Source organism: Anas acuta, chromosome 2 (assembly GCF_963932015.1).
Source record: "Anas acuta chromosome 2, bAnaAcu1.1, whole genome shotgun sequence".
Lineage (NCBI taxonomy): Eukaryota > Metazoa > Chordata > Aves > Anseriformes > Anatidae > Anas > Anas acuta.
In genome coordinates this window covers 51,536,059-51,561,417 of record NC_088980.1, presented here as the reverse complement: position 1 = coordinate 51,561,417, position 25,359 = coordinate 51,536,059, and the positions used below count along the sequence as shown (strand labels likewise).

The 25,359-nt window shown below is 42.9% G+C and overlaps 1 protein-coding gene across 6 annotated transcripts in view; it reads right to left on the bottom strand.

Annotated features, from left to right (window-relative positions):
* The window catches only part of KIF13A (kinesin family member 13A), a 115,307-nt gene extending 94,094 nt beyond the window's left edge, over positions 1-21,213 (bottom strand). For 2 of the 6 annotated variants that reach the window (XM_068674754.1, XM_068674755.1), the window contains exons 1-2: positions 20,827-21,211; positions 20,565-20,655 (exon numbers count right to left, since the gene is read on the bottom strand). In XM_068674754.1, coding sequence (XP_068530855.1) covers positions 20,565-20,655; positions 20,827-20,881 — 146 coding nt within the window. In that variant the 5' untranslated portion in view covers positions 20,882-21,211. Of the gene's footprint in view, positions 1-20,564; positions 20,656-20,826 lie in introns of all 6 variants that reach the window. The other 4 variants (XM_068674753.1, XM_068674756.1, XM_068674759.1 and 1 more) reach the window with 4 other exon arrangements.
* Positions 21,214-25,359: the final 4,146 nt, after the last annotated feature.

The following is a 25,359-nucleotide window of genomic DNA, read 5'->3' as shown; positions in this document are numbered from 1 at the left end:
ATGTAACATTTTATGCCTCAGAACTTGTTCTTACATTTACTCAATACATTCTTAATAAATCCATAACTTGGGATTTCTATTCACCTCTCCTCCATGTTTACAACAGAGCAGACATTTATCATTGCCCAGTGATGGAAACTCTTACTGCCATCTGTGCTGACTCCAGCTGGTATAAGACTAATATAAAATTCCTTTAGCTGCTCTGAGCTGCTTATTCAGCTGGCAGTAATAAAAGTCAAGCTCATTAACAACAGCCTTCCAGAGCAAAGTTTCTGCTTATCTCTGAGCAGCAACTAAGCATCTCCAAGATCCTTTTCACCATTGAAAAAAATACAACTGCATTTACTTGGCACCTGCTTTTAATAATGATCCCAAGGCTTTACAACTACTTCCTTTTAAAATGTATCTATCAACCTTGCTCAAATTATTCAGAAAATGAAAAGCAGCTACATCAAGGCAACGAGCTGCTTCCTGTATACGCGCTGAAATACATTTCTAAGGTCAGAGGCAGCACTTCAAGAGGCGGTCAGACAATGAGCACCTCCAAAGCAAGCATTTGGGAAACGGTTTTTATGCGACTCAAACAATACTTAACTGAGCACTGATGATAATTCTACACAGCCTTTATATTTTTTTCAAAGGGACAAGAAACATGGACTGTTATTAAACATGTTATAAGCATATGTAACTGAAGCATACTGTTATCTTAGACACACTGGGCAATTTTATGTTCTCTGACTTGCAAATTGCACAACTCAGGGAGTTACTAAACTTACTTTTACTCGGGGAGTTACTGAGATACTAAAAATGGAATTTAACCATGGTTTAAGAGGGTTTTCTATCCCCCCTTCTTATTGAAGTTACAGCAGTCTTACCAAAGGCATTAGTAACCACCAAATGAAGGAAACAACTTCAACAACTTCATTGAGGATGTGCAGTTTTTTGGTAATTCGTTTATTAAAATTACCAAATTATTAAATACTGCACATGTGCAGTAGATTTTTTTTTTAAACTATTGCTTCCAACAAATACAATTTCTCTTATGGCACATGCAAGAACATTTTCTTTTCTTAAAGGAAGATAAAGAAAAAATGGCTTGCCAGAGGAAAAGGGAGAAGTTACATGAAGTTCAGTCTCCTGACTACGTGACCACACTGGTAAATTCATTTCTACCGAAATTCAGAGTATGACAATCTAACTGAAGACTGGATTAGAAACAATTATCTTCTGTTACTCCATCTCTAATTCCATTCCAGCACGTGCTACAAAACCTGACTAAAATCTCTCTACTATGCAGGCACGCAAAGGAACCACACAGATCGACTACACCTGCCTGCACCCAAGTCAGATGACAGAAGTAGGAAAAAAGGACTTCCAAAACACAAAGATTACCCTAGCCCAGACATCTACACCAAAAGTCCTTACTAACATTTAAGGGGTTAACCATCTTTCTGTGACTCATTACATCACGTATCAACATGTAACCTGGTGTTCATTCAAAAAAAAAAATCCCCACAAAACACACCCAAAAAAGTCATAGCCTACCCCAACTCTTCCATCCATGCCTATGAAGGTGCTGCAAAGAGCACAATGCCACCACAGCAGTGAGGGCGCCTCCTGTACGCTTCCAGGCTCAGAAGCCCATAGACTAAAAATGAGATTGCACACCTGGCTAAAGGTTTCTCATATATACAACTGAAGTGTAGGCGCCAAGTCTTGTCAGTACTCACAGAAATTCTAGGTAGCTCAAAGGAGAGATCATAGAATATCCCGAGTTGGAAGGGACCATAAGGTCCCTTATGGATCCTGATGATCCCCAATAAGGGATCATCAAGTCCAACTCTTGACACCGCACAGCTCTACACAAAATTTTAGACCGTGTTGGGAGTTAATATCCTACCACTGATGAAGTGTGTATCCCATGTTAAGGAGCTGTGTACAGGTGATTCATAAATACAAGTGAATCAGCTTCAGGACCCTCTCCAACAACCCCCTGTTCCCCCAAATAACCACTAAGCATATTGAGGCCCTGCTTCCTGGGACACGGCCCAACATCGCTCCCTCGTTGATGGGAAGTAGAGAATAAGCGTTCTCTTTTCACTTCCATGAAGCCTTTCCTTGTTGTTTTTCCCCTTTAATTAAACTATCCTGATCTCAAAACCTGAGCCTCCACACACACCCCAATGTATTGCACTGCATTCCCCAACCTCTCCTCCTCTGAGGAAGGGGAACGAGAGCACAGTGCGGAGGAGCTGGAGTTCAGCTGGCCGTCAGTGCGAAACCACCACATTCACATATATTGTACAGAAATATTGTGTATGTTGTGTAGAAGTTTCTCTTCTATAAGCTATTGTTTTAGTATGAGTTTAACACAGAACTTCGAGAGGTTTTATGAGGCTTCACAAGCTCATTCTGCAGGTCAATCTTCTATTCTCCATAAAGGCCAGGGAAAAAAGCACGAACATTGCTAATGGAAATACCACTGAACCAGCAACAGAGCTTTTAGAAATTCTACTCTGCTTTCATGCCCAGTTTTCTAAATGATGAGAAATCCTCTCGTAAATTGTCATTATCTTCTTTCTCACCTGCCTATTTCCTAGCAAAGTCTCCTGATACTGTTCATAATCCCTAACTCTCTCTTCCATCCGTCTACAGCTCCCAAAAAGCAGACCTTCTCTCAGAGCAGCCAACTCTTTTCTGCCTGTACAGTTTTCCAGACATCCAAGTCGTTTCTGATTCTCATCTTTCAGTAAACTGTACAGCCCAAATACACAAGGCAGGCAAACACCAAAGAAAAAGCTATTGTTAAAAGGTGGTCCTAGTTCATAGGCATGGACAACAAAAAAGGTTAATTAACCGTCTTATTTGATAATTGCAGCCTAGATTATTGTTCTACATGTAGTTAATTTTACTACTCATACTCAGTAATTGAGTATTCTAGCACTGAAATTCTGCCTAGTGTTATATTTAAATATGCATATCAAATTTTCAGCATCACTGATTCACTAATCTTCTGAGAAAAGACCTATGAATATGAAAAGCATCAAAATTCAGGTCAAATCTTCTGCCTTCTACAAACTCCTTTATTTACATCCATCAGTTTCCTTTATTATTTCATTTCTGAAACTGCCTATTTGCAACTCCAAGCAGATGGATTATCTTGCGCATGGGCTTCCGCTCCTAACTCCGCCACAGTGCTCAGGTTTCTGCTCCTTGTGTTCCCCCCCCCTCCCAAAATCACTACTGTAGCTCAGTCATTCATCCAGCAGTTGTGCCACACTGTCCACAGCAGGAATCTCTGTGGAAGACCAGTAATTCCAATGGCTTGCTTTATCATTTTAGGAAACTTCCAAAAATAGTCTTTCTCGAGCTCCAATTTCCCACTGAGTATCAAACAGCTTAAGAATATTAGGTGCTGCACCACTTCTGCAGAATACTATAATCCATGGCTGAATTATGAAAAGTTAAACCCAGCCCCACAAATATGCATGATTACTGAACTGTGTGTACTACAACATGGGATTTTTGAATTTGAGGCATTTCTGTAAAGCACATAACAGCAATCATGAATGCTTATTTTCCATTTCCTCAGTATAATCATGATAATTCAAGTCTAAAATGCCTTATCATGATACTTCATTATAGGCAACGGCTTTCGCTTAAAATCTATTGAGAAAGCTTTTTTTTCCTCCAGATTTCTTTTTATTAAATTTAAACGTGCTAAACAATTTCAGAGCATATGAAGAATAATTTGAGAGGAAAAAAAGATAGGTATCGGTATTAACATTTTTTTACTCCTTGATATTCTGGCAAACAGTCAAAGAAATTCCTTCCCTGACCTTTAAGTTCTGTGAACCATATGGTAAATTACTTGAAGCCAGGGTTTGACCTGTGTTTGTTTGTCGGAGTTCAAAATATAAACAGAGTTAAGCAGGGAAATGGTAATGAAAATGTTAACATCCCCTTCAGAGAAGTGACTTACCAGTTACGTCCACTTTTGAGATGTTAAGAAACACTATCACACAGCACAGAGCAGGTTAATGAAAAAGATGGGTAAAAAACATAACAGTAATTATGAAAACACAGAAATCAGAAAAAAACAAAGACATCTAGAAACTAAGCATTTTACTTGCCAGTTAAAGACTACCTACTCTGGAAAACAAAAAAACCTGCTGCCCACAAAGCAAAGCATGTCTTTGAAAGGATAAAAAAAAAAAAAAGATGAGCAAAACTGATTACCTGGCTTCTACAAAGAACCACAGGAATTGTTGCAGGAAAAGAAATAGAAACAAAGAGGAGTGAAAACCTCAGGACTACCTCGACTACCAAAGAATAGAAAGCCAAAATTACAACTTTAAGGAGAGAGGGAGGCTCCCTGAATGGCAGGCAGGCTCCCTTACAGACAGGCCTGACAAATTTAAAGATTCAACACTATGCAAACCTAGTGCCAATGCATGAAGTGCCTTCAAAGAATATTTCCTTCATAGATACTATCTCTGCATAATTTATTATATGTTGCATAGTCATGTTTGTAAACAGCCATTAGCTTTCTGTATCTCAATACTTTTAATAAGCTTAGACTTAACCAAGTTACCAAGAATCAGCTGAGCCACGGTAGCTGCACAGGGCAGTTGCAAGGCAGCGAAGTTTTCCTGGCCCACAGACACTTACAGCTCACATTGCTCACACAACTGTAAAAGAAAAAAATCAACCTAAAGCAACAATTTAACGTATTTTGTACATTGCCACTTGTTCCTTTGGGCAACTTCATATTTTAAGTTAAAATTGAAGCACAAAATAGCTTGGAGGCCCAGGCTTCCTTACAGTTGTGTGAAATTAAAAAGCTACACCTTCAGAATCAAAGTTAGCTGGTATCTGCTAAAAAATAAGTTTTTATACCCATTTTATACTCATTACTATTAACATATTACAGTAAGAGTCACACACACACACACACACACACACAAAAAACAACAAACACCACTTATTGGGTGGATAGCAGATGTATGTCTACCGGAGAAGTCTCCTGAAGCAATTTGTGACCCGCATTTATTTGTGAGAGAATATAATATTTTACCTCTGCAGGTGGCCTGGAAAAGAATTACAATGGGCTATGCTCTCCCTCATACTTTTCTGATGTACACAGAGGAGCTGCACAATGACAGGATTGTCATTTCTTTGTTGCTTTGACCGACTACTTCAAGTGCTTTGCAATGCTGTTCTTCACATTTATTGGTTGTGTGAAAGATATTCTGCTACCTAAGGTAGAAATTGTTAGGAAAAATTTGAACACATTATTTGTTGAATTCCAGCACTCACTCACACGTTGATCTTAACTCTAATGCTCAACATGCAGAGCCATCCACAATACAGTTTTCTTCCCCAGGAACAGAACTTCAGGTCTGGTCTGCCGTATGAAAAATTAGACTAGAAGAGATTAAATAACCTTCATTTTCAAAAAGAAAGCTCACCCATCATAATCTGATTTGTCTCATTAATTACTTGTAATTGAGTGTATCTTTACTGTTCTATGAAGACAGCTGGAACAGTTTGTTCAAGGAGAGGGGAACACAATGAAAAGTGTCCTTCTATCAGCATGAACATGCTCAGAGCTGCCCATTCTCATCTGCCTTGGAGTTTGCCAGAGAACCAATTGCTCAGAAACTCTGAAAAGATAATTCTAAAAAAGGGACGGAAAATATGTGCTATTTGATGTCTTCCCTTCAAAAACATTAAGTCAAATATTAAAAAGAAAAAGAAGAAAGGGATCTCCTGCTTCTATAAATCAAAACTTGTATACAGCCTACAGAGCCCTCTGCTTAACTTGTTACATTTGAGTGTTAAAATCCTCAGAACTAGGAATTTATCAGCTCTGAGAAAGATTTAGTATTTTTCAGCCTTTGATACCAAAACCAATGTAAAGAAAAGCATTAAAAACTTATTTGAATTTTCAACTCGAGCCTGTCCCACTCCCTAAAAAGCCTGCATTTCACACAAGGATGCCCAGCCCGCTTACTACAGCTCCTTTCACTTGCTGCACCTGCTGCACCAAACCCCTGCTCATCAATTTATCCCACGTATTGCTCTGCATAAAGACACAGTAATATACTTGAAACAGTCACCAAGCAGATTAACTTAAAGATAGTTTTGCTTTGGAAATGTGACTACCTGAGGCCAACCTCTCCTCTCTCCACAGAGCTTGCCCAGTGACTTTGCACTGACACGTTGCCTTTGGTAGCAAAATAACAGCTTTGAGTATGAGAAAAGGAAAGGGAAAGGCTGGCAGATCTACTGCTTCCCAGCTCATCAACAAGGATTAAGCTCCAAAAGAAGCGGCGATGGACAATACAGACACAGCTTATTGACATAAGGAGATGGAGAATCTGGCCTCTAGAATTCCAGATGACTTATTAAAAACATGAGTTTGCATCTCTCCATATCTTAGTGTAGTTTAAGGGCAACAGAAATATATAGACAATATGCAGAGATAATTCATAATTATATATACACATACAGACAGATAACACATAATACATACAAACTAAGCAATTTTGCTACCAAATTCTAGAGAGAGTTTGGTCAAAGACTGCCAATGATCATAATCATCGTCCCAAATTGCATTGCTACACTGTGCAACTCTTACATGTACCGATAGCAGACTTCATCACCCAGGAATCTTTACAAAATACACAAGTGGAGACATCCCGAACTCTGACTAGCAGCCTGCACAGTGTACCAGTGTCAGAAAGTACTTGCTTCCTTAACAAATAAGTTGTTTCTCTCCAGACATCCTTCTACATTTAAAACACGTCCAAGCACTATTCTCAATGGAGTTTTACTCAAATAGCCCAAAGTTCATATGCAGCTCAAGTATTCTAAAAAGATGATTATTCTTTCTTGAACAACAACTCACTTTTTTCCACCCCCAAAGCTTTCTATGAATCTTTTTCTCCCTCCTTGGCTTATAGCCAACAGCATTTATTCCCTCAAAGTGTTTTTTGAGCTGTGATCTCAGACTGCAGAACCAGGTTTACATCCACACAACTCATTTTACGAACATTTGTTTACAGAGAGCAGAACACTACTGTATTATTATAGAGAAAGGTATAATTGGTTTGGATATCTTCCTTCTACCATTACCTGTGAGAATTTTATCCATGTTCCAGGCTTATTGTGTAGACAAAAAGCAGGTACTTAGCTTCAGGCACAAAACAAAGCAAAAACTGATGAAAAGACAAGCTAGCTTCTAAAAATAGAGAGTTAGCATGGACACTTTCACGTGGTGGAGAGTGCCTGACCAGGTACCAAACATATCCACAGCCCCACCTGGACACGGTGCTGGCAGGGTATGGTGAGCAAAGGAGTGCTCTGAGGGGGGGGGAGAGAGTTTAGGAACAGGAGACGCCATCCCCCTGCAGATTCACTGGGGTCTAGCTGAGCATTTTTGCTCCAGATCTGCAGCAGTGTGCAGAACACACACAGCTGTGCTTCAGACAAAAATAAAAATAAAAAAATAAAGATTGCTTTTCACTAAGATTTGTCTGCATGCAGCAGAAAAAAAATCTAAATTAAAAAGCATGGTCATCTTACAATAAAATCAATCTAACAGCCCTGACAAGTTTCAGAACAGGAGGGATATATTAAGCTATTAATACACAAACACAAAGCAGTTGATAACAGCAGAAAAAAACAAACCAACACTGTCAGTGAGCACTACGAGGTAAGTTACTAGTAGAGGAAGCAAGGCACAGAAAGCAGAGCTGAGACACAAGCAGCACACAAGCTGCAGTACCAACTACAGAAGACTGAAGGTAATCAAAGTTTCTAATTAAGGAAAAAAAAAAAAAAAAAGCACAGCACTGCTGGGACTTGCTAACAGCACTCAATCTTTTAACTCAGAAATGCCATCATTTCTGGAGATTTTCAATAATGTATCTGAAGAGCATGGGAGAATGCAGGTAGCAGGTCAGGAAGATGAATGGTAGATGAAAGAGTAAAACTGACAAGAAGAGAGAAAGGCACAAACTTATCTGTGGACATGCTTGCACAGAAGAGATGGGGTTTACCATAAAGATTAGCTGCGTATATTTACAGAGCCTGAATGCTGATGTGTCAGCCTTGGAAACTGGCCCCAGCCAGCTGCCTGCTAACCCAGAGACCAAAGGACACCGTGGCCTATGATGGCATCTACTCAGAGCCAGGTAAGGACAATGACCCACAAATGATCCTGTACCGCAGTACCATGATGGAAGATCTCTTTCACAGAGCAGACAGGGAAAAAATATGTTCTTTCCTGCCCAGTGCTGTTCCGGGTATTACCAATACCCCTGCTTTAAACCTAGCATTCAGCAAAATCAGTAAGGTCAGTAAGCCTATTTCCTTTAAAACTGGGAACTTCCACCCTGCTTTATTGCAAAGTACACCAACTACTTTATTTTTAATCTTTAATGAAGTACTTTTAGTTCTCCTTAAAATGTGGATACACCCCTTCCTAGTCCCCCCGAGTCCCATCTGCGCTGCGATCCGCAGTCAGTTCTCTGACTCCTGTTACACACCCAACGGGAAAGCCCAGCTAACAGAGGGCACACCCCAAGGCCAAACCAACGCTGCAGCTGGTTAGCTCTGCACAGCCAGTCCCTGGACTCCGAGTTTTAAAATTGGCCATCGCCACCAATCTCCTTCTGCAAAACATGCTAGTAAAAGGGTAGCAGAGGCCCCCAGCCACCTGCGGGTGTCCAGGGCTGAGGCCATGCAGGAGGTGAGGCCCTGCAAATCTCCCCACCTGGAGTCCCACCATGGTGAGACTAAAGGAGAATGAGGAGTCATATTAAGGAAGAAGATTCAGAATAAGTAGGTCGGTTTGAAATACTGTGTACCCTTTCATAGGGCTTCACACAAGTTTATCAACTCCAATAACCACTCCTTCACTGAGTGATCTGAGAAGGCAAATACTACCAGGGTCAGCAGTTTGGGGTTAGTGAAACTGGGATGAGAAAGGGAAGAAGCAAAGTAGGGATGCAGCAAAACTGCAAACATATTTCAGGCTTGGCAAATACAGAATTAAATTCAAAATTGTTCAAATGAAAGTTATCGCATCAATTTTCAAGCACAGCTTTCCCACGTTTAACATCAACACTAATAAAGGCAGCAGCAGCACTCAATTTTCAGCAATTTTCAATGTAATAAGGACACAGCTGCCTCCTTTTTGCTTAAATAGCTGTTCTACTTCAGAAAGGGGTGGAAGTTCTGGTGTCTGGCTAGTAACTCCAGACCAGTTCAATTTATTTTGATCTATGCCTGCAAACTGAGACATGAAAGTAAAGAAACAGGACTAGAAAGATACGCTACAGGAGAAGCTGCAGCTAAGGCCAGCATCCCACTTCAAAGGCTCTTAGATTAACAGCACTGAGGCAAAAAAATGATCTGCCTCATATGGAAAAACAGTTGAGGGAAGAGGAAAAAAAAAGGTAGTAAAAGTATTTTTAAAGGAATCAAGGACTTGCCCCTTTAGCCCTATAAGAGCAAAACAACGAAGCACACAGTGTCCTTTTCTTTCTCCATTTATCAGAAAAGTTCTGTAGCAAATCTGCAACACACCATTTTGGATATGAAAAAGAACAATAATTATAAAAAATACTTCAAGTGCATAGCTTTCCACTACTATTTGGAAAAAAAAAAAAGTTTCCTAGTCTAATCAAACACTCCCCTTGAGCTTACTCAACTCCGACAGTGCTCATTTTCCCACATAACAACAGCATGTTATCACTAACGTTGCTATTTTCTTTCGTTTATACACGCTGCTGACAAAGTACTCCTCCCTCAAAACTCAGTTCTGCAATTCCGTATCATAAAATCTCACTACAAGCCTACAAAGAGATAGTATTTACTTTTTTTTTTTTTTGATCACTACAAAGGCAGACAGGCAAGGGGTCACTTATGTGAGTACCTTTTTCCGAACCACAACAGAGATTCAGCTACCTTCAAAAAAGTGCAAGAATTTCAAATTCCACTTTTAGGACTGTGAGGGAGTTGCTCTGCAACACCCTTCTTTACAACAGATGACAGATTAAGATTGAGCTGGCTTGGAGAGATTTTACAAAACTCATTTTAAACACATTGGTCATGCAAGTGCCAGAACGTTTCCAAAGCATATTTGAGTGTCTTGCACATGAGCCACGAATTTCTGCCTTATTCAGTAAATTCTCAAATAGCAATCAATAGCACGGGTCAGAGCACGCAGCAGAAGAAACACAGCTCGGAAGACACGTGAGAACCACACAACGCTAAGGGCATTCAGCCAGCAAATCTGCATTTCTGGAGCTGGATCTGCATGTCTGCGTTTAAACTAGCACAGAGTTGCAAGATGTCATTCTGTAATGATCAGCTGATACCAAAATTTCAAATAAAGTAACACCGCATCCCTTGAAGCATGTGCAAAGCTTCTCTGTGTGAGCACGGAAGGCAGTAAGGAGAGATTACACTACGGGCACAAAGCTTGCATACCTTCACTGTTTCTGGAAAAAGCTTCCCTCCCAGAGCCACATTCGCATCTGCAAAGCAAACTCCAAAAGCTATTTTAGAGGATGCAGCCTACCCTAAAGAATGGCTAGACAAAAGAGGAGAGATTAGACTGATGTCTGTCTAGGCTCAGCACTCATCTTCTCTGCCCCGCTGAGCATTTTAAAACAGAGCTGGCACAGGCTAACCTCAAACTTTTACCACGGGGGAGTCAGGCATTCCCTCCCTTCAATACGCTGCTTCTGACAATAAAAAGGAATCAAGATGTTGGGGCTGGGATGCTGAGAGGAACACAACATCTACTGAATTTATTAAAAAAAAAAAAAAAGTAATCAATGTAAGGTCTCCTTCAATGGAGTGGTAAGACAACACTAAAGTGCTACATCCTCGGAGACACTTCAGCTATCTTAGATGGGCACAAGCATTTACTTCAAAGCCAATTTCTGCAGATTCTCAGACATGATGGTCGTTTAATAAACAGTAAATAAAAAAACTGTTAAAATTCATGTTACAACTACACACTGAAAATTAGGAATACAACACAAACTTAGCTACGACGTTATAAACACCTCACTAAAAACACAAAGGACTTGGAAGCTCCTGACAAGCTCCGAACATGGTAAGCTCTGTCCTGTGTTCAATGGCCTGTTTACAAGATCTGACCTTCCTTTTTGTTTGCAACTTGGATCTCAACCAGAACACACATGAATAACATAGCATTTCCTCGCAGAATGCCAGTTTCTCGTACATACTTTCAACAGGATGGGAGAAAGCTCATAGACTACTTTTGTTTTGGCCTGGCTTTCCCCCCAATACGTACTTTGTCGAGTTTTAATACTGTTAGGCACCCAGTTCTGTACCTCTCACCCACCCTTTGTTATCCTTCCAGTCCTGCTCCCCAGGTATCCTTTCCCTCTATCCTGCCGTGTCAGCAGCCAGTTGGTTCAGGAGCCGTCTTTTGCACTTCCTAATGTTTCAGTTTCCCTGCAGATACTGAAGCAGCATTTCTCAAGGACACTCCAACTAAGAATACGGGTACAACTGAGGCTTACTTACACCAGAAGAACGTCAACTATCCAAAACTTTCTCCTTTTTAAATTTAACAGGCACTACAGAAAAGGCCAGATAGTTTTCTAGACAGTTTGTTCCAGAACTGCATGTCCACCATGGTTGGGGTAAGAAGCTCTGAAATGGATGTGATGATGACCCACAATATGCTTCTGACAAAGCTTCCAGAAGCACTTCTTTATACCAATACAGTGCAACATGCGGGAGATCACAAACGGTTTCTGCTCTTCTACTCTATTATATAACTGCAAAGTAACCAAACTCAACTACTATTTGCTGAGCATTCAGAGGATACTTCAGTAAAATACATGTATGTTAAGCTCTTCAACTGCACGTACCAAATACAGAAACATTGCTTTATTTTAACAAAGGACCAATTTCTGTTTTGGCCTGATTTCATTAGATGAAGTTATGTGAAAACATCTATCAGGTCTAAAGGAAATTCAGGAACATCTCAAAACAGGGAATGACGACATGGCACGACAGAAAGAAACAAAAACGCTATCAAAATGCTCAGGACTTGCATCATTCAGGGAGGGAACACTACTGAACCAACACAAGTCTGAAGCACTGCAAGCTTACATCACACTGCATACGTAAAGACTCACATCAACAGATACTGACAGAAACTTTCCAAAGCAGACCAGGATGCTTCTCATTCAGGGCCATAAAGTGGCTTTGCCAGCAGAAAACTTCCACCAGTTCCACTGCAACGCTCCGCTGGCTTATCTTCAGGAATAGCTCAACTACTGTAAAACAAGCCTTGGCTTTGGAATCACAAAGCCAAAGTGAATTTGAAGAAATTCAACAAAGTAAGAACTAGGAAGTATTAAAAACCACACGGCAAACGGTGCTGATCACTGTACAAATCCATTCGTTTTGCAGATAAAACCTTCCCTTCCATCATACCCAGTCCTTTACCCTTCAATTCTGAGGGAATCAAATTCATGAAAGACTTTCTCAGCTACCCTGCACATGATTTGATTTTAATCACTCAGACAAAAAGTGGAAACCACATGGGAAACAGGATCGAGTATTGCAGTTTCTTATCAAAGACCTGCTGTTCCTTGTCATCATACAAGAAATATTAAGCAAAACAGACGGCTCCACATACTTCATACTACAAAAACTATTCCAATGGCTGAAGAGACAGACGCAGAGTTTTGAAGCTCTATGCTAGAAGAAAATTTAATCTCATTGGAGGCTTCTGAATGCTGCTTATTTAGGATTGATGTTTGTGTATAAAAAGGGATGGCAGAACAATAAACTAGAACTACACGTTCAATAAACAGGATATCATGTACACTTTTTATCGCTTCATCTGCAAGTCTAAAATGTTCTCTAGAACAGCAAATTTGAAGGGAAAATATCTAAATGCTGACAGTTTCAGCAGTCTGTTTTTAATATAAAGCACGCTACTCAGACAACAGCATACAACATCTTATAAAGTTCACAATTAACAAGGCATCCTGGTAGTTATTAACATACTGAACGCTATCTTCATAAACACACGCAGAGATAAGCGTGCCATTCCAGCCACAGCAGCTGCTTTGATTCATGTTTTTGAGATGCTTACAATTCTTGGAATACACATACACTGCAAAAAGAAGATGCGGTGATGCCACAAATCTCAGGAGAACCAGCAGCAGCCTGCTAGCTCTGCTGCTCCTAAGCATGACCAGGCAGCAGCACGGGCTCGGTGGGAGCTAGCTCACAGAACAGAGACCACAAGTATCTTCCCTGTTGCTTGTGAACAAAAACCCTCTGCTGTATCCTCAGCATCATTGTTAACTGTGAAGCTTACCATACACTTACCAGAAGCACACAGAAACGTTTCAGACACCTTTCCACTGCTGGGCTGATACACCTCAAAACAGGTACAGTGCAATTAATAAATGCCAAAATATATTCAGGACTTAATCTGTCAAAAGATTAGTTGAGGTATAAGTCTTTGTCCTGAGCTGTAGCACTCAAATATCAAACAAGTGACTGCAGGATAATAAAATCATTAGTGACTAGGGGCTAATGACATACAATACCCCTATGGTGATCTATGTGAAACAAGAGTACATTTAGGTTACCTCCTAGAGGAAACGTTACACCTCACAAGCCACTAACTTAACATCTGAGGAAGATGCAGCTGTATTTGGTAGGCACGTACATGCCTCAGGATGTCTCTGCTTAGGATGTAACAACACACCAAATAGAGGTTGAGGCTGATGACTAGGAATTTATTAGTTCAGGAAATGGCTATGAATTTCATTAGACTGATGACCGAGGGCTGCTTTTTCTTTAGAAAAAAAAAAAATGATAGTTGGCTTTTAATCTAAAATAAAACCATAACTGTAGAAGTTAATTAGCACTAACCAGCACAACAAGGCATTCATTCACTTTTCTCCAAAACAGTAAATGAAATGAAGGGACGCCCTCCCATCAAATTAAAAACAGCTTATCTAACTCTTACTGTTCACCAGCACAGATAATCCTGGGCTTATGTCACTGATTTGTGACCCCTGTCAGCAATGCATTTTTCTGACTGAAAATTTACTGTATGAAGGTCAATCTGCCTGTTGTGCACTTCCTAGGCTCCTCCCTCAGCTCCCAGACACTGTCCAACACACTCCACAGAAGGATCATGAAGATATTACACAAGAAGCTCAAGCTCCAGCAAACCTCCAGCTCCGATGCCCAACTTCCTATCAGCATAGGAAGCCACATACTGCTGGGACAAGCTCATATGCCTTCAACTGCCTCTTGTAAAAAGAGACACAGCAGCATTACTTCCAGGCAACAGCACGACTGTTTTAGTTAACACGGTGCTTCAGGTCTCAAGTTAATTTGCTGCTGAGTCCTGCGGTGCAAATCATTGCTCGGTAGGGGCCTTTTCTTTGCAGGCTGCACTTACTGAGCACGTACAATTCCCCGTCTCCAGCCGGCACTCTGACACTTCCGCAGCGCCCGCTCCGCGCTCTGCAGTTGTTCACAGGCATCCTTACAAAACACGAGGAATTAAGCAATTGGAGAACTTATTCAGTTAGGCAACACAATCTGCCCAGCGCTGCTGCAGCAGCTGGCATTTCACTAGAGTCGGCAGTAATTGTTTCCATGAATAGACTCGCACCACGGCCAGCCCAGGCCAAATAAGCAGAGCCACCCCAGGACTTTCCCACCACTGCATGCAGCCTTTCCGTGCGAGAGACACAGCAATGCAGCCAGGGGCAGCTGCCCTTCCTGCTACTCAGCTTGCCCCCAGCTTTGGAGAAATGAAGGACTTCAAACACGGAACCACAGCAGCGATGAGTACTTTTTGTCAGTTTAAGGATTTAGCTCTAATCTTATTACTCCAAGTATCGCCACGACGGCTCCCTTGATGACAGATGCCCGCCGGTGCCTGCTGCACTGCCGGCCTGAGACAAGGAAGGAATTCACTTCATCCCCAAAAACACATGCAAAGATTTGCAGCCCGGTGCCCTGCAGCACATAGCCCTGCACGGAACGGATGCTTGTGCACGCTGCTTCTCTCCAAGCAGGAGTTTGGTGGAGCAGGGACTTTGTTAGCACTTGCTGAAGCATCTTGGATCTAGGCCCTCCCTACCAGTGCCACTACAATACATTTACAACTACCACCTAACTTTAAACATGTCAACTACTACAGGTTTTAAGTCTGAACCTTTACCATAGGCTCATTTAATAAGCATACTAGATGCACAGAGCAATAGTAGTCCTGCAGAGACAGTCTTCTTCCTCTGAAAACAATTTATACCAAGGGGGGGGCTAAGGAGGTGAGAATAAAACTTGTCCTTCAGTCCCAATCTCCCCAAAGAAAAGGGAAAATAAATCAATTTGAAAAGAGAAGCTTTTTGTTTTGTTTTAAATTCATAACTTCCATAAACAACACCACATACTGCTAGCAGCGTACCCACAGCCTCAACAGCATCCAGTGGCAGTTTCCCCTAGCTACACCTTTTCAAGACCAAAGCACAAGGTCCCGACAGCTGCCTGGATTTTATGAACATGGCAAGATAACAGGCGTTCCATTTATCTGTGGCTCAGGCAACCTGAGAAAGAACCTAGAGCCACACCACAAATTCATAATCCCAAATACACGGAAAATCCAAAATACAGGAATTTGAAACCAAGCGTTAGAGTAGCAGTTTCATGGAACCGCATCTCGTATCCCACCTGAGGCATGGGTGAGTTGCAACAATGCAAAAACGGTTCTGAAATGACATTTGCCAGTCATACGTTTTATCACTCCAACACACCTCTTCGATAAAGATCCCAAGTTAACAATTCACATCCTGAACACTGATGTCAAACAGGAAGCTAACCGAAGAGGTCAAAGTCAGATTGCTTTTACAATTTCCCCTAGACCAAGATAAAGGTTGCTGCCTGCTCTTGTTTCACCAGCTAGCTCAGGTGAAAATTCAGAGTAGATGCAGCAAGGACACGATCTTCTTGATCACACCTTCAGATACAGAAATAATTAGCAGTCATCCTGTTTCAGCTTCCCACAGTTCCAGTCTGAAGCAGGGACCATTACCAGAAACGCACATCCTCTCCCTGCAACCGTGCTCCACTCTCATCTCTGATGCTCTTCGAAGCAACATGTCAAAAAAATAAATAAATGCATTCCAGTGACCACACGAAGGGCCATCTATTAAAGACCATTGAAAATACTGTTTGCCCCAAAGCGGGGAGGAGGCAACAGCTGCTTTTTGGAAACAAGAATTTTAGGACACCCTAAGTAGGAATAAAATCTGATTTCATTCCTAGTTAGTATATCCTCAATAATCCAATCATTATCTTTGGAAGCATCACAACCTACAAAAACTAGATAGACCCCATACACATACCTGCTCCCAGCTATTGGTTTTATTAAAGTGCTTAAACCTACTGGAAAAAAAAAAAATAAAAAAAAAAATATATATATATTGCCACCCTGAGTAATTTAAAGATATAAGAGCTTTACCTAATTATAATTTGGCATTGGGGCTATTTGTCTGTTATGTAAGTAATGATGGCAGAAGATTGAGCAAGCAAGTCCAAAAATAGGTTTGAAAAGCAAAAATAAGTCAGACAAAAAAAAAAAAAAGAAAAAGATACTTTCTGGGGAAAGTGCTAAGTTTAAGTTCAGCTCCACAGTCTGATGATTTCTTTCTTATTTTTAAACCCAAGGCCTTTAATAAGGCAAAGTTTGCAGAAGGCTACTGTGCTTTAAGGTAATAAATTGCCCAACAGATGCCTTCTGCTTAGTCAAAACTACAGCTGAAACAGTATTGCAGTTCTACTGTCTCTGTACTTCATTATTTCTGTCAATACAGATCTTTTGTTTACTAACAACGGAAAGATCACGCCATGAACTGTAGCCAGGGAAGCAAAATAAACTTTTCAGATCCTACCTGTTTAAAAAGTGTAGCTGAAAGGCAAGGTTGGATGGAGGAAAGCCTGTTTCAACAGTCAGAAGCACAGGTGGCACCTGGCAAAACCTGATTTGTCCTACTAAAAGGACAGCAACTCTAACGTCAAGAGAAACCTTTGACAGACCTAGTGAGGGGCGTGATACTCCCATCGTAAATAATAATTACTCAGATATTTTGAAAGACTGTCTGTAAGCTCATGCTCTCATTATTTCATAGTTGCAATTTAATGCTGTACCTTAATGCCAACCAGATACAAACATTTACAGCACGACAGTAAGACATACAGGAATTTCTTCTTTCTGAAATAGCTATTCCAACACCTCCTGAAGAGTGTACTTTGATAAAGGAAATTCAGATTCCCAGGTGACGACAGGAAAAAATAAATAAGAAATCACAGTGATCCTGGAAACAAGACATTATTTCTTTCTGAGAAGAAAGAGAAATCCATACCAATTTGGGGGAAAAAATGTATGGAAGACCAAGAAGGTAATTAAAACAACACAGAAACACCCTTAGGCAGACATAAAGGAAACTAATGCTACTAGTAACACTAAAACAAGAGCTAAAGGCATGAAGTGCAACAAGTCAACCTAGAAAATCTTCACCAGCACCAAAAATACACCTGACACCAGCTAATGAAAACTGGTTCTTGCTGAACTGTCTGCTCTTCCTACAGTCAGGAAAGATTTTCCTGTCTTTCAGACTCAGCTTGTTAGGTTTTACTATGTTTTGTTTTTTCTTCTTTGTTAGTTTAGAATCCTAAAACTGTTTGCCTGTAGGCAACGAAAGGCCTGCTGTTTATAAAAAGATAAAATATTTAATAACAATTACCATTTTGTAGCTGTGTTTGTGAAGGTAGCCATGCTGTGTGGTCTAGCTGTTAGAAGAAGAATTGAGAACCCAGATCTAACTTCCACAACACCAATACAAACTAATACAAAAGTGGAAGCTGAACAAGCACTGTCTTGGATTTTAGGCATTTTTTGCCACTTGTAAAACTGTCATAACTTGTCTGTCTAAAATCCTTCAGAAGTATCTGTAATAAAATGTAGAGATCTATTAACAGGATGCATCTGAAATTAGATCTAATTTTAAAACTCCTTACAGGATAGGAAAAAACAGTAAAATTTGATCTTCCTAAACTTAAAGTTTGCTTTTGGATGAACAGCACTTTGATAATTATTACAGATTATCTAATTTTACTTCAGAAAATTCCATCAATACATCGAAAATTACAACTACGAACACAAAGCAAATAAAGAGCATGGTCCTCAGCTCCCCTCTCCAGCCCTCCTTCCTCCCCCCCCCCCGACAACTACAGTTTCTCTGCTTCAGCTCAATCAAGAAAAGCAGCCCTGGAAACCAAATTTGCTTTAGAAGGCTACTTATTCTCATTCCAGAGCACAGCACAAACTTGTACTTTCATTCCTCCGGAAAAAAAGGAAATCTCCATATAAAAAGAAAAATGTAAAAGAGACTAAACAGAATATTAAAATAATGCAATATAGAACAGAAAGACCAGTTAATCAGCCAACAAGGGAAGTAATTTTTGCAATGACACGGTTGCTCTGAAAGAAAAAATCCAGTTGAGCTATATAAAAACAAGCTACACAAAGAAAACCAAAAATCCATTTGACATCTCTAACCCTGCCAAGGCACCAGTCCAAGTACAAGCAGCAACTACTCAGCAATTCAGAGCCAGTCTATATAGACGTTTTATTTGGGTACACACAGAAGAAGAATAGAATTCATTCTTCATCATGAGAATTAAACTCTATCTTGACGGGAAAAAATAAAGCAGAAATCAACAGTTTAACACTGAAAAAAAAAAAAAAGGAACTTCACAAGGCAGTAGATGGCCTTTAGCCATCTCAACAGTCTCCACACAATCTCTGCCATTTAGAATGTACCCGAACCATATTTTTGCATCAGCGTGAGTTACTTCCGATCAGCATTTCCAATCCTCTCACGTCACGCAGTTGCTTCCCTCTAGCACACAAGTTAAACATTCACCAGCCAGCCAAGTCCCACCCTCACAGGGGGCTGGCTGCAAGCAGGGCAGCTATCACCTGCCAGCACTGCTATCAATAAGGAGGTTGCACATAAACGTCACAACTCACCCACAGGGCTCTTGGCACACCATCAGAAGCCAATTCAAACTAGGTAAGAGAGTTTATAAATATATATATTATTTTTTTACAGGTATTCAAGCCAGACAAATGCAAAACTCAATCTCTCAGAGGAGTCACTGCATTGTCTCCCTGAATCCCCACAGCCAACACGCACAATGTTGCACTTTCTACCTGTCAAACCCACTCACTTTAAAGAGTTGATATTATTCTTAGTACAGCAGCATTATGATGGACACCATATAAGCAGCTCAATGAACGTTAGAAAAAGCATACTTCCTAAAATAGTCTCAAGAAAAACAAGATTTCCATTTTTCAGATGGATGCTAAGACGCACAGAGGCAGCACGACTTGTAGATCGCGCAAAGTCTATGAAAGGGACTGGAAACAAGCACAGATCTTTCAAGACCCAAACCAACACATTAGCCATAACAATGATTCTGAAGGCAACACAGGTTGGATTTAAGTTAAATTGGCACAGTTACAGCTGTATTCCAGTATTTCGATTAACGTGAGAGGGCCTTTGCATCTTGGACATTAAAGAACACAAGAGGTGTAGACCTTTCCTGCTGGAAAACTATAAAAGCCAAGACACTGCCTTTGAAAAAAAATACCAACATATCCTCACACTAATTTTCATAGCTGTAACAACCTCACAGATATTTTTAATAAAACCTTAAGTAGCAAGAATTCGTTCAGCTGAAAATCTCTATAACCATGCAAATGAATTCACAGTCCTTGGCATTAAAAATATTTCACAGATCGACCGAGCTGAGCTGTCAACAGGTAATCAGAGAGATAAGCAAACAACGTAACTACTCCCCTCGTGCCTCCCCGTCTTTCCCCACACTCCCTCAAAGGAAAGAAATCTTTTCCTGTTCTGATCTATTTTTACAGCCCAGTGCATTGGTATTTTGGACTATTTCCAAGGGTATTCTTTAGCGGGGCATCACAACCAGACGCCAGATTCCCAAATTATCGCAGCGTATTCCCAGCCTATTCCACACGACGGCAACCGAATTAATAAAGGCACTGGGAACCACCAAACGCAAGCATGTCCAAACCCAGCAAAAAAAAAACAAAAAACAAAAACAAAAAACACCATTGCTAGGGCAACATCTGAATTCAGCTTCGTGTTTCCACAAAGGTTACACTTCAGGGAAATTCCTGGGAGCAGCGGCGTGCGGGGCCAGTGTCCATCCATCCATCCATCCATCCTCACTGAAGCACGGCTCATTTTTTGAGTGTTCACCCAGGAATGGGTTTGCAGGCTGAGAGTGACCACCTCCAGCTCCCCTCAGGACACGAAGCTGAGGTCCTGGGGAGCCCCCTGCCCCCCGACGGCCGCCCCCTGCCCCTCGCAGACCCCTGTAGGGGGGTCGGGAAGGGGGGGGGGGGGTGTACAGGTTGTGTCCCCGCTCCTCACCTCTCTCCCTGCTTGGCGTTGGAAGGCGGCGGGTGCAGCACCGTCTGGTTGCCCTCCATCTCCACGATGCACTTGGTGTTCAGATCCAGCTCTGCAAGGAGAGGAGGCGGTGAGGGGAGGGGGGGGGGGGGGGACGCCCCCCGACACCCCCCCCCCACACACACATAGGGTCGTTAAGGGGCCGGGGAGGGGGGGGGGGGGGGGTCTGAGGCGCTTTCTCAGCCCCCTGCCCGCAGAGGGGCGGCGGGGAGGAGCCGGTTACCTCTCCTGTTCATGGGCCGGACCCTGACGGCGACCTTCACCTTGGTGTCCGACATGGCTGCCCCGGGGGGCGGCGGGCGGCCCCCGCCTCAGCGGCACCTCGCAGCCGGGCAGCGCCGCGCACAGCCACCCCGCGCAGCGCCAGCGTCCATGCCGGGGGAGGGAGGAGGAGGAGGAGGAGGAGGAGGAGAAGGAGGAGGGAGGAAGGAGGGAGGAGGAGGCGCAGCCCCACAGCCGCCTCCCCTCTCAGCCGCGGCCGGCGCCGGCCCTCAGCGCGCCCCCCGCCGCCATTTTCCGCCCGCAGCGGCCCCGCCGCCGGGCAGCCGCGGAAACACCCGAGCGGCTTCGGCACCCGGGAGGGGGGGAGTGGCGGAAACACCCGAGCGGCTTCGGCACTGGGGGGGGGGGGTGGCGGAAACAGCCGAGCGGCTTCGGGACCGGGGAGGGAGGGGGAGGAGGGGGTTGGATGCCCCCTCCCCCCGGGCAGCCGCGCAGTGAGCATGCGCAATGGAGGCCGCGCCTTGCAGTGGCGCTAAAGGGCGGGGAGGGGGCGCTGTGGAGCAGGGCGCGCATGCGCGGTGCGGGAGGGGGAAGGCGGGAGGTGCGCCCTGCCCTCAGCTTGCCCGCCGTTAACGGGCGGCAGGCGGCCGTTAAACGGTCGCTGGGAGAAGGGGGGGGAGGGGGGGGGGGGGTTCTGTCGTGCTCTTGTTTTGTTTTAACGGTGTGTGTTCTTCAAGGGTGTGCTCGCTCCGCAGAAAAAAGACGAAGGAGCCCCAAAATGGGGGAGTGGGCAGGAAAAGAGTGAAAAACTAGGGAAAAAATAGGGTTTTGAGGGCAGCGGAAGGGCTGTGAGGGACCCCGGGCAGTGCACAGAGCCCAGTGTGAGGTGCAGAGCAGGGGGCAGGCAGGGAGGTGTGAAGGTTTGTGCTGTTACCACAAAGGAGCCTGGGCGTCAAGTTACGTGGAGTTTGGGAAGGGTCACGAGGAGAAATCCACAAACTGCCCAGAACAAAGTACTGACGTCTGGGGAGTTCTAGGACTAAAGATGCTCTGTGATCATAGAATCAGAGAATGCCTCAAGCTGGAGTCCCATCCAGCCTGGCCTTGAACACCTCCAGGGATGGGGCAGCCACAGCTGCTCTGGGCAACCTGTGCCAGCGTCTCACCACCCTCGTGGTGAAGAATTTCCTTCAAACATCTAATTTAAATCTCACCTCTTTTACTTTAAAACCATTCACCCTTGTCCTGTCATTATCTGAATAACCAATAACTTGCACTCCATCCTTTTATAAGCCCCCTTGAAGCACTGAAAGGATGCAATGAGGTGCCCCCAGAGCCTTCTCTTCTCCAGGCTGAACAGCTCCAGCTCTCTCAGCCTTTCTTCACAGGAGAGGTGCTCCAGCCCTCTGAGCATCCTCAGGGCCCTCTTCTGGACCTGCTCTAACAGCTCCACATCCTTCTTGTGCTGGGGGCTCCACACCTGAACGCAGCGCTCCAGTGGGGCCTCAAAAGAGCAGAGCAGAGGGGCACAATCCCCTCCCTCCACCTGCTGCCCACTCCTCTGTTGGTGCAGCTCAGGACACAGTTGGCCTTCTGGGCTGCAAGTGTGCGCTGCTGGCTCGTGTCAAGCTTTTGATCCACCTGAACCCTGAGGTCCTTCTCTGCGGGGCTGCTCTCAAGTGCAGCACCTTGCACTTGGGCTTGTTGAACCTCATTAAGTTCACATGGGCCCACTTGTCAAGCTTGTCCAGCTCCCTCTGGATGCCATCCTTTCCTCCTGTTGTATCAAGCGCTCCACTCAGCTTGGTGTCATCTGCAATCTTGCTGAGGGTGCACTCCACTCGATCCCACTGCCTATACCAAGTTGATCAAGTCGAAAATAATCAATTGCTTGGTGCTTTCCTGGTGCTAGCACTGATGCCCCAGGAGAGCCATGTTTTACACCTCTGGAAGGCTTGCAACCAGAGCTACCTTGGTGCTAGACCTTAAAGAAAGGCAGAAACTGCCCCATTCCCAGGCTGGAATTTCTGTCTTTTGAAAAGGGCTGCCTGTGAAACCCAGAGCCTGCTCAAATGGAGCTGCTTTTCCAAACAACTGGCAATTGTTAACAAGTGCCTGCCCAAATACCACAGGAGAGAGTTGTGTCCATTCACTAAGAGTGAGTTCAACATCAGGGAAAAGCATTATAAACAGCAATGCATTATCCCTGCAACCATGAGCTCCAAGGATGGCCACGCTTTCAACGAATAAGCCAAGAAAGATGTTTAGTAAAACGGCAGTAGGCTTATGATCTCACGACAGCCTTCCTTTTGAAGTATCTTGTTAAAGCTTTGTTTTCCCCCCAAAAGTGTTTCCTTAGCTTCAGGAAAATATTTTCCAAAGAATCAATCCTTATTGTCTAATGCAGCTAACTGGCAGGAATCCCAGACGCAGAACCAGTGATATCTGTAACGTTTTGCTTACTGAAAAGACAGGCTAAAATCCAACTGGGATTATTCTGTCTACTTTGGGGCTAAGCTACTGCAGGGAGAATGGACTAAACAGAAAAAAATGACGGATAGGTAGCTGCACTGAGAAACAGCAGAGCTTTCAAAAAGAGGTAAAAACGTCCAGTGGTGCCGTAAAGGCACGTCCCACCCCGCCCCCTGGCACATCAGCCAGAAGAGCCCTGAAAAGGGGCTCAGAGCTGTGAGCAGAAAGAAGCCTGGACATAGATCGTGTTGTCTCCGAATGGCCACTGGTCTGAGGACTGATTAAAGGAGATGTGAGACATGCTCTCAGTGTGGTGAGAGGGAGACTTCGCCAAACAGAGCCGGGTATCTAAAAAACGTCACTAGCAGAAGCTGGCACACACAGATTTCTTGCCTGTGGAAGAAGGCATCAGGAATGAAGTTTGTTATGAAATGCATCCCAAGTATGTGGTTCAACCAGGAAGGAAAAGGAGAGATGTTGAAACGAGGCATCCTACATATGGTTGCGGACTGTAAGAACACAGATCAAAGTAAGCGCTGGCTCAAGATAAGGCGTGATGTCTGCAATGGCTGTGCACAAACCGAGTTGTTCTGCAAAGCTTGGATGTTGTCGGGAAGCAAAATGCAGCCAACAGACAGAAGGGAAAATAATCCCTTCCATCTCTATTTTCCATCTCTTAGTGGAAAAGCTACATCATTGCAAAATGAAATAAAAACAACGATATTAGATAAAGAGACACTGAAGGAGCCTTTACAAGATTGCCTGTGATTTTGGCTGTGGGAAGGGTCTTGGGAAAGAATTTTCACTCAAGTCTGGAATAGGCTTGTGGACGATATTCAACTATTTGCAAGTTCCGAAAGCCAACCAGGCTAAAGAGTTTGAAAAGGAAGCTGCAACCTAATTTGTTCTCACATAGACTGTAGCTGCTGTTCTCTTCTTGTGAAATCCTGATTTTTTTCTGGTTTTAGGTAGCTGGGAAAAGGATTTTTGCTCTTTCATTCACATCAGCGCACCCTGGGAAACAACTGCCAAGACTGAGGTGCTGATTCCACCAACATTAGATATCTTCTTGGGGAAGTGCTTTTGGCAACACCTATAACGCGACTTGACAACATCGGTTAGGCAACAAGCATGTAGAAGAATATATTTCTGGTCTCCCCAAAACCTTTGGCATTACAGCAGAATAGAAAGAGAGTCATGTTATCGGGGCCCCATGAGACCATGAGGTAGCCCAGAGAGCAATCTGTACTTGTACAGAAATATCTTAACATGCCTGACAGAATCATCAAGCCTGAAAAAAAATTATTTGCCTGAAAAAAAAAAATATTTCTGATGGGCCTGGATGTTAGAACTGGTGTGTATATATATAGCTTGCAGTCTCGGAAAGCAGGTTTTTAAGATCCTGTAAATAGAAGAAGAAGTAATGGACCTGATGTAAGAGGCTGTGTGTGTGCCAGGATAGAAAATTCTTGGCTGTGTGGGTGTGGGTATATTGGCTCTTTCATCAAAAGACCCAGTGGAAAGGAGTTCACCACTACCATCTCATGAGCAACAACAGCAAAAAGCATTATCAAACCCCAAAGGACCAAAGATGCACAGAGTCAGACAGCCTCCGCCAGCATCCAGGATTGAACCAGAAGCCAAATAACCGAGGACATATTTGCAGATTTGCAACTTACCGTTCTAGTACAACCATGCTGATTACAATTAATTTAAGTTTTGGATACCCAACTAAAAATGTTGTTGTCTGATTATATTATTAATGAAGCCCATAGTTTCTGTGAAAGGACTTAATCAGGTAGTGTTTAAGCTTACAAGTACTTCAAAAATATTTAAAACTGGTTGATTACATACACTAAAACTCATTTACTCACTTCTGCAAGATGCTCCGTGGTGTGCCTACCTCTAAGGTACAGATCATTATGTGGCAACATATTTGGAAACTTTATTTTGCATTTAAATAAAAAGTTAATGTAATGTCAGCATTACTATGACTATTTTTGAGCATCATGCTCACCAATGCAAGACTCTCTTGCTGTTTTCAGAAGTTCGCTTTTAAACC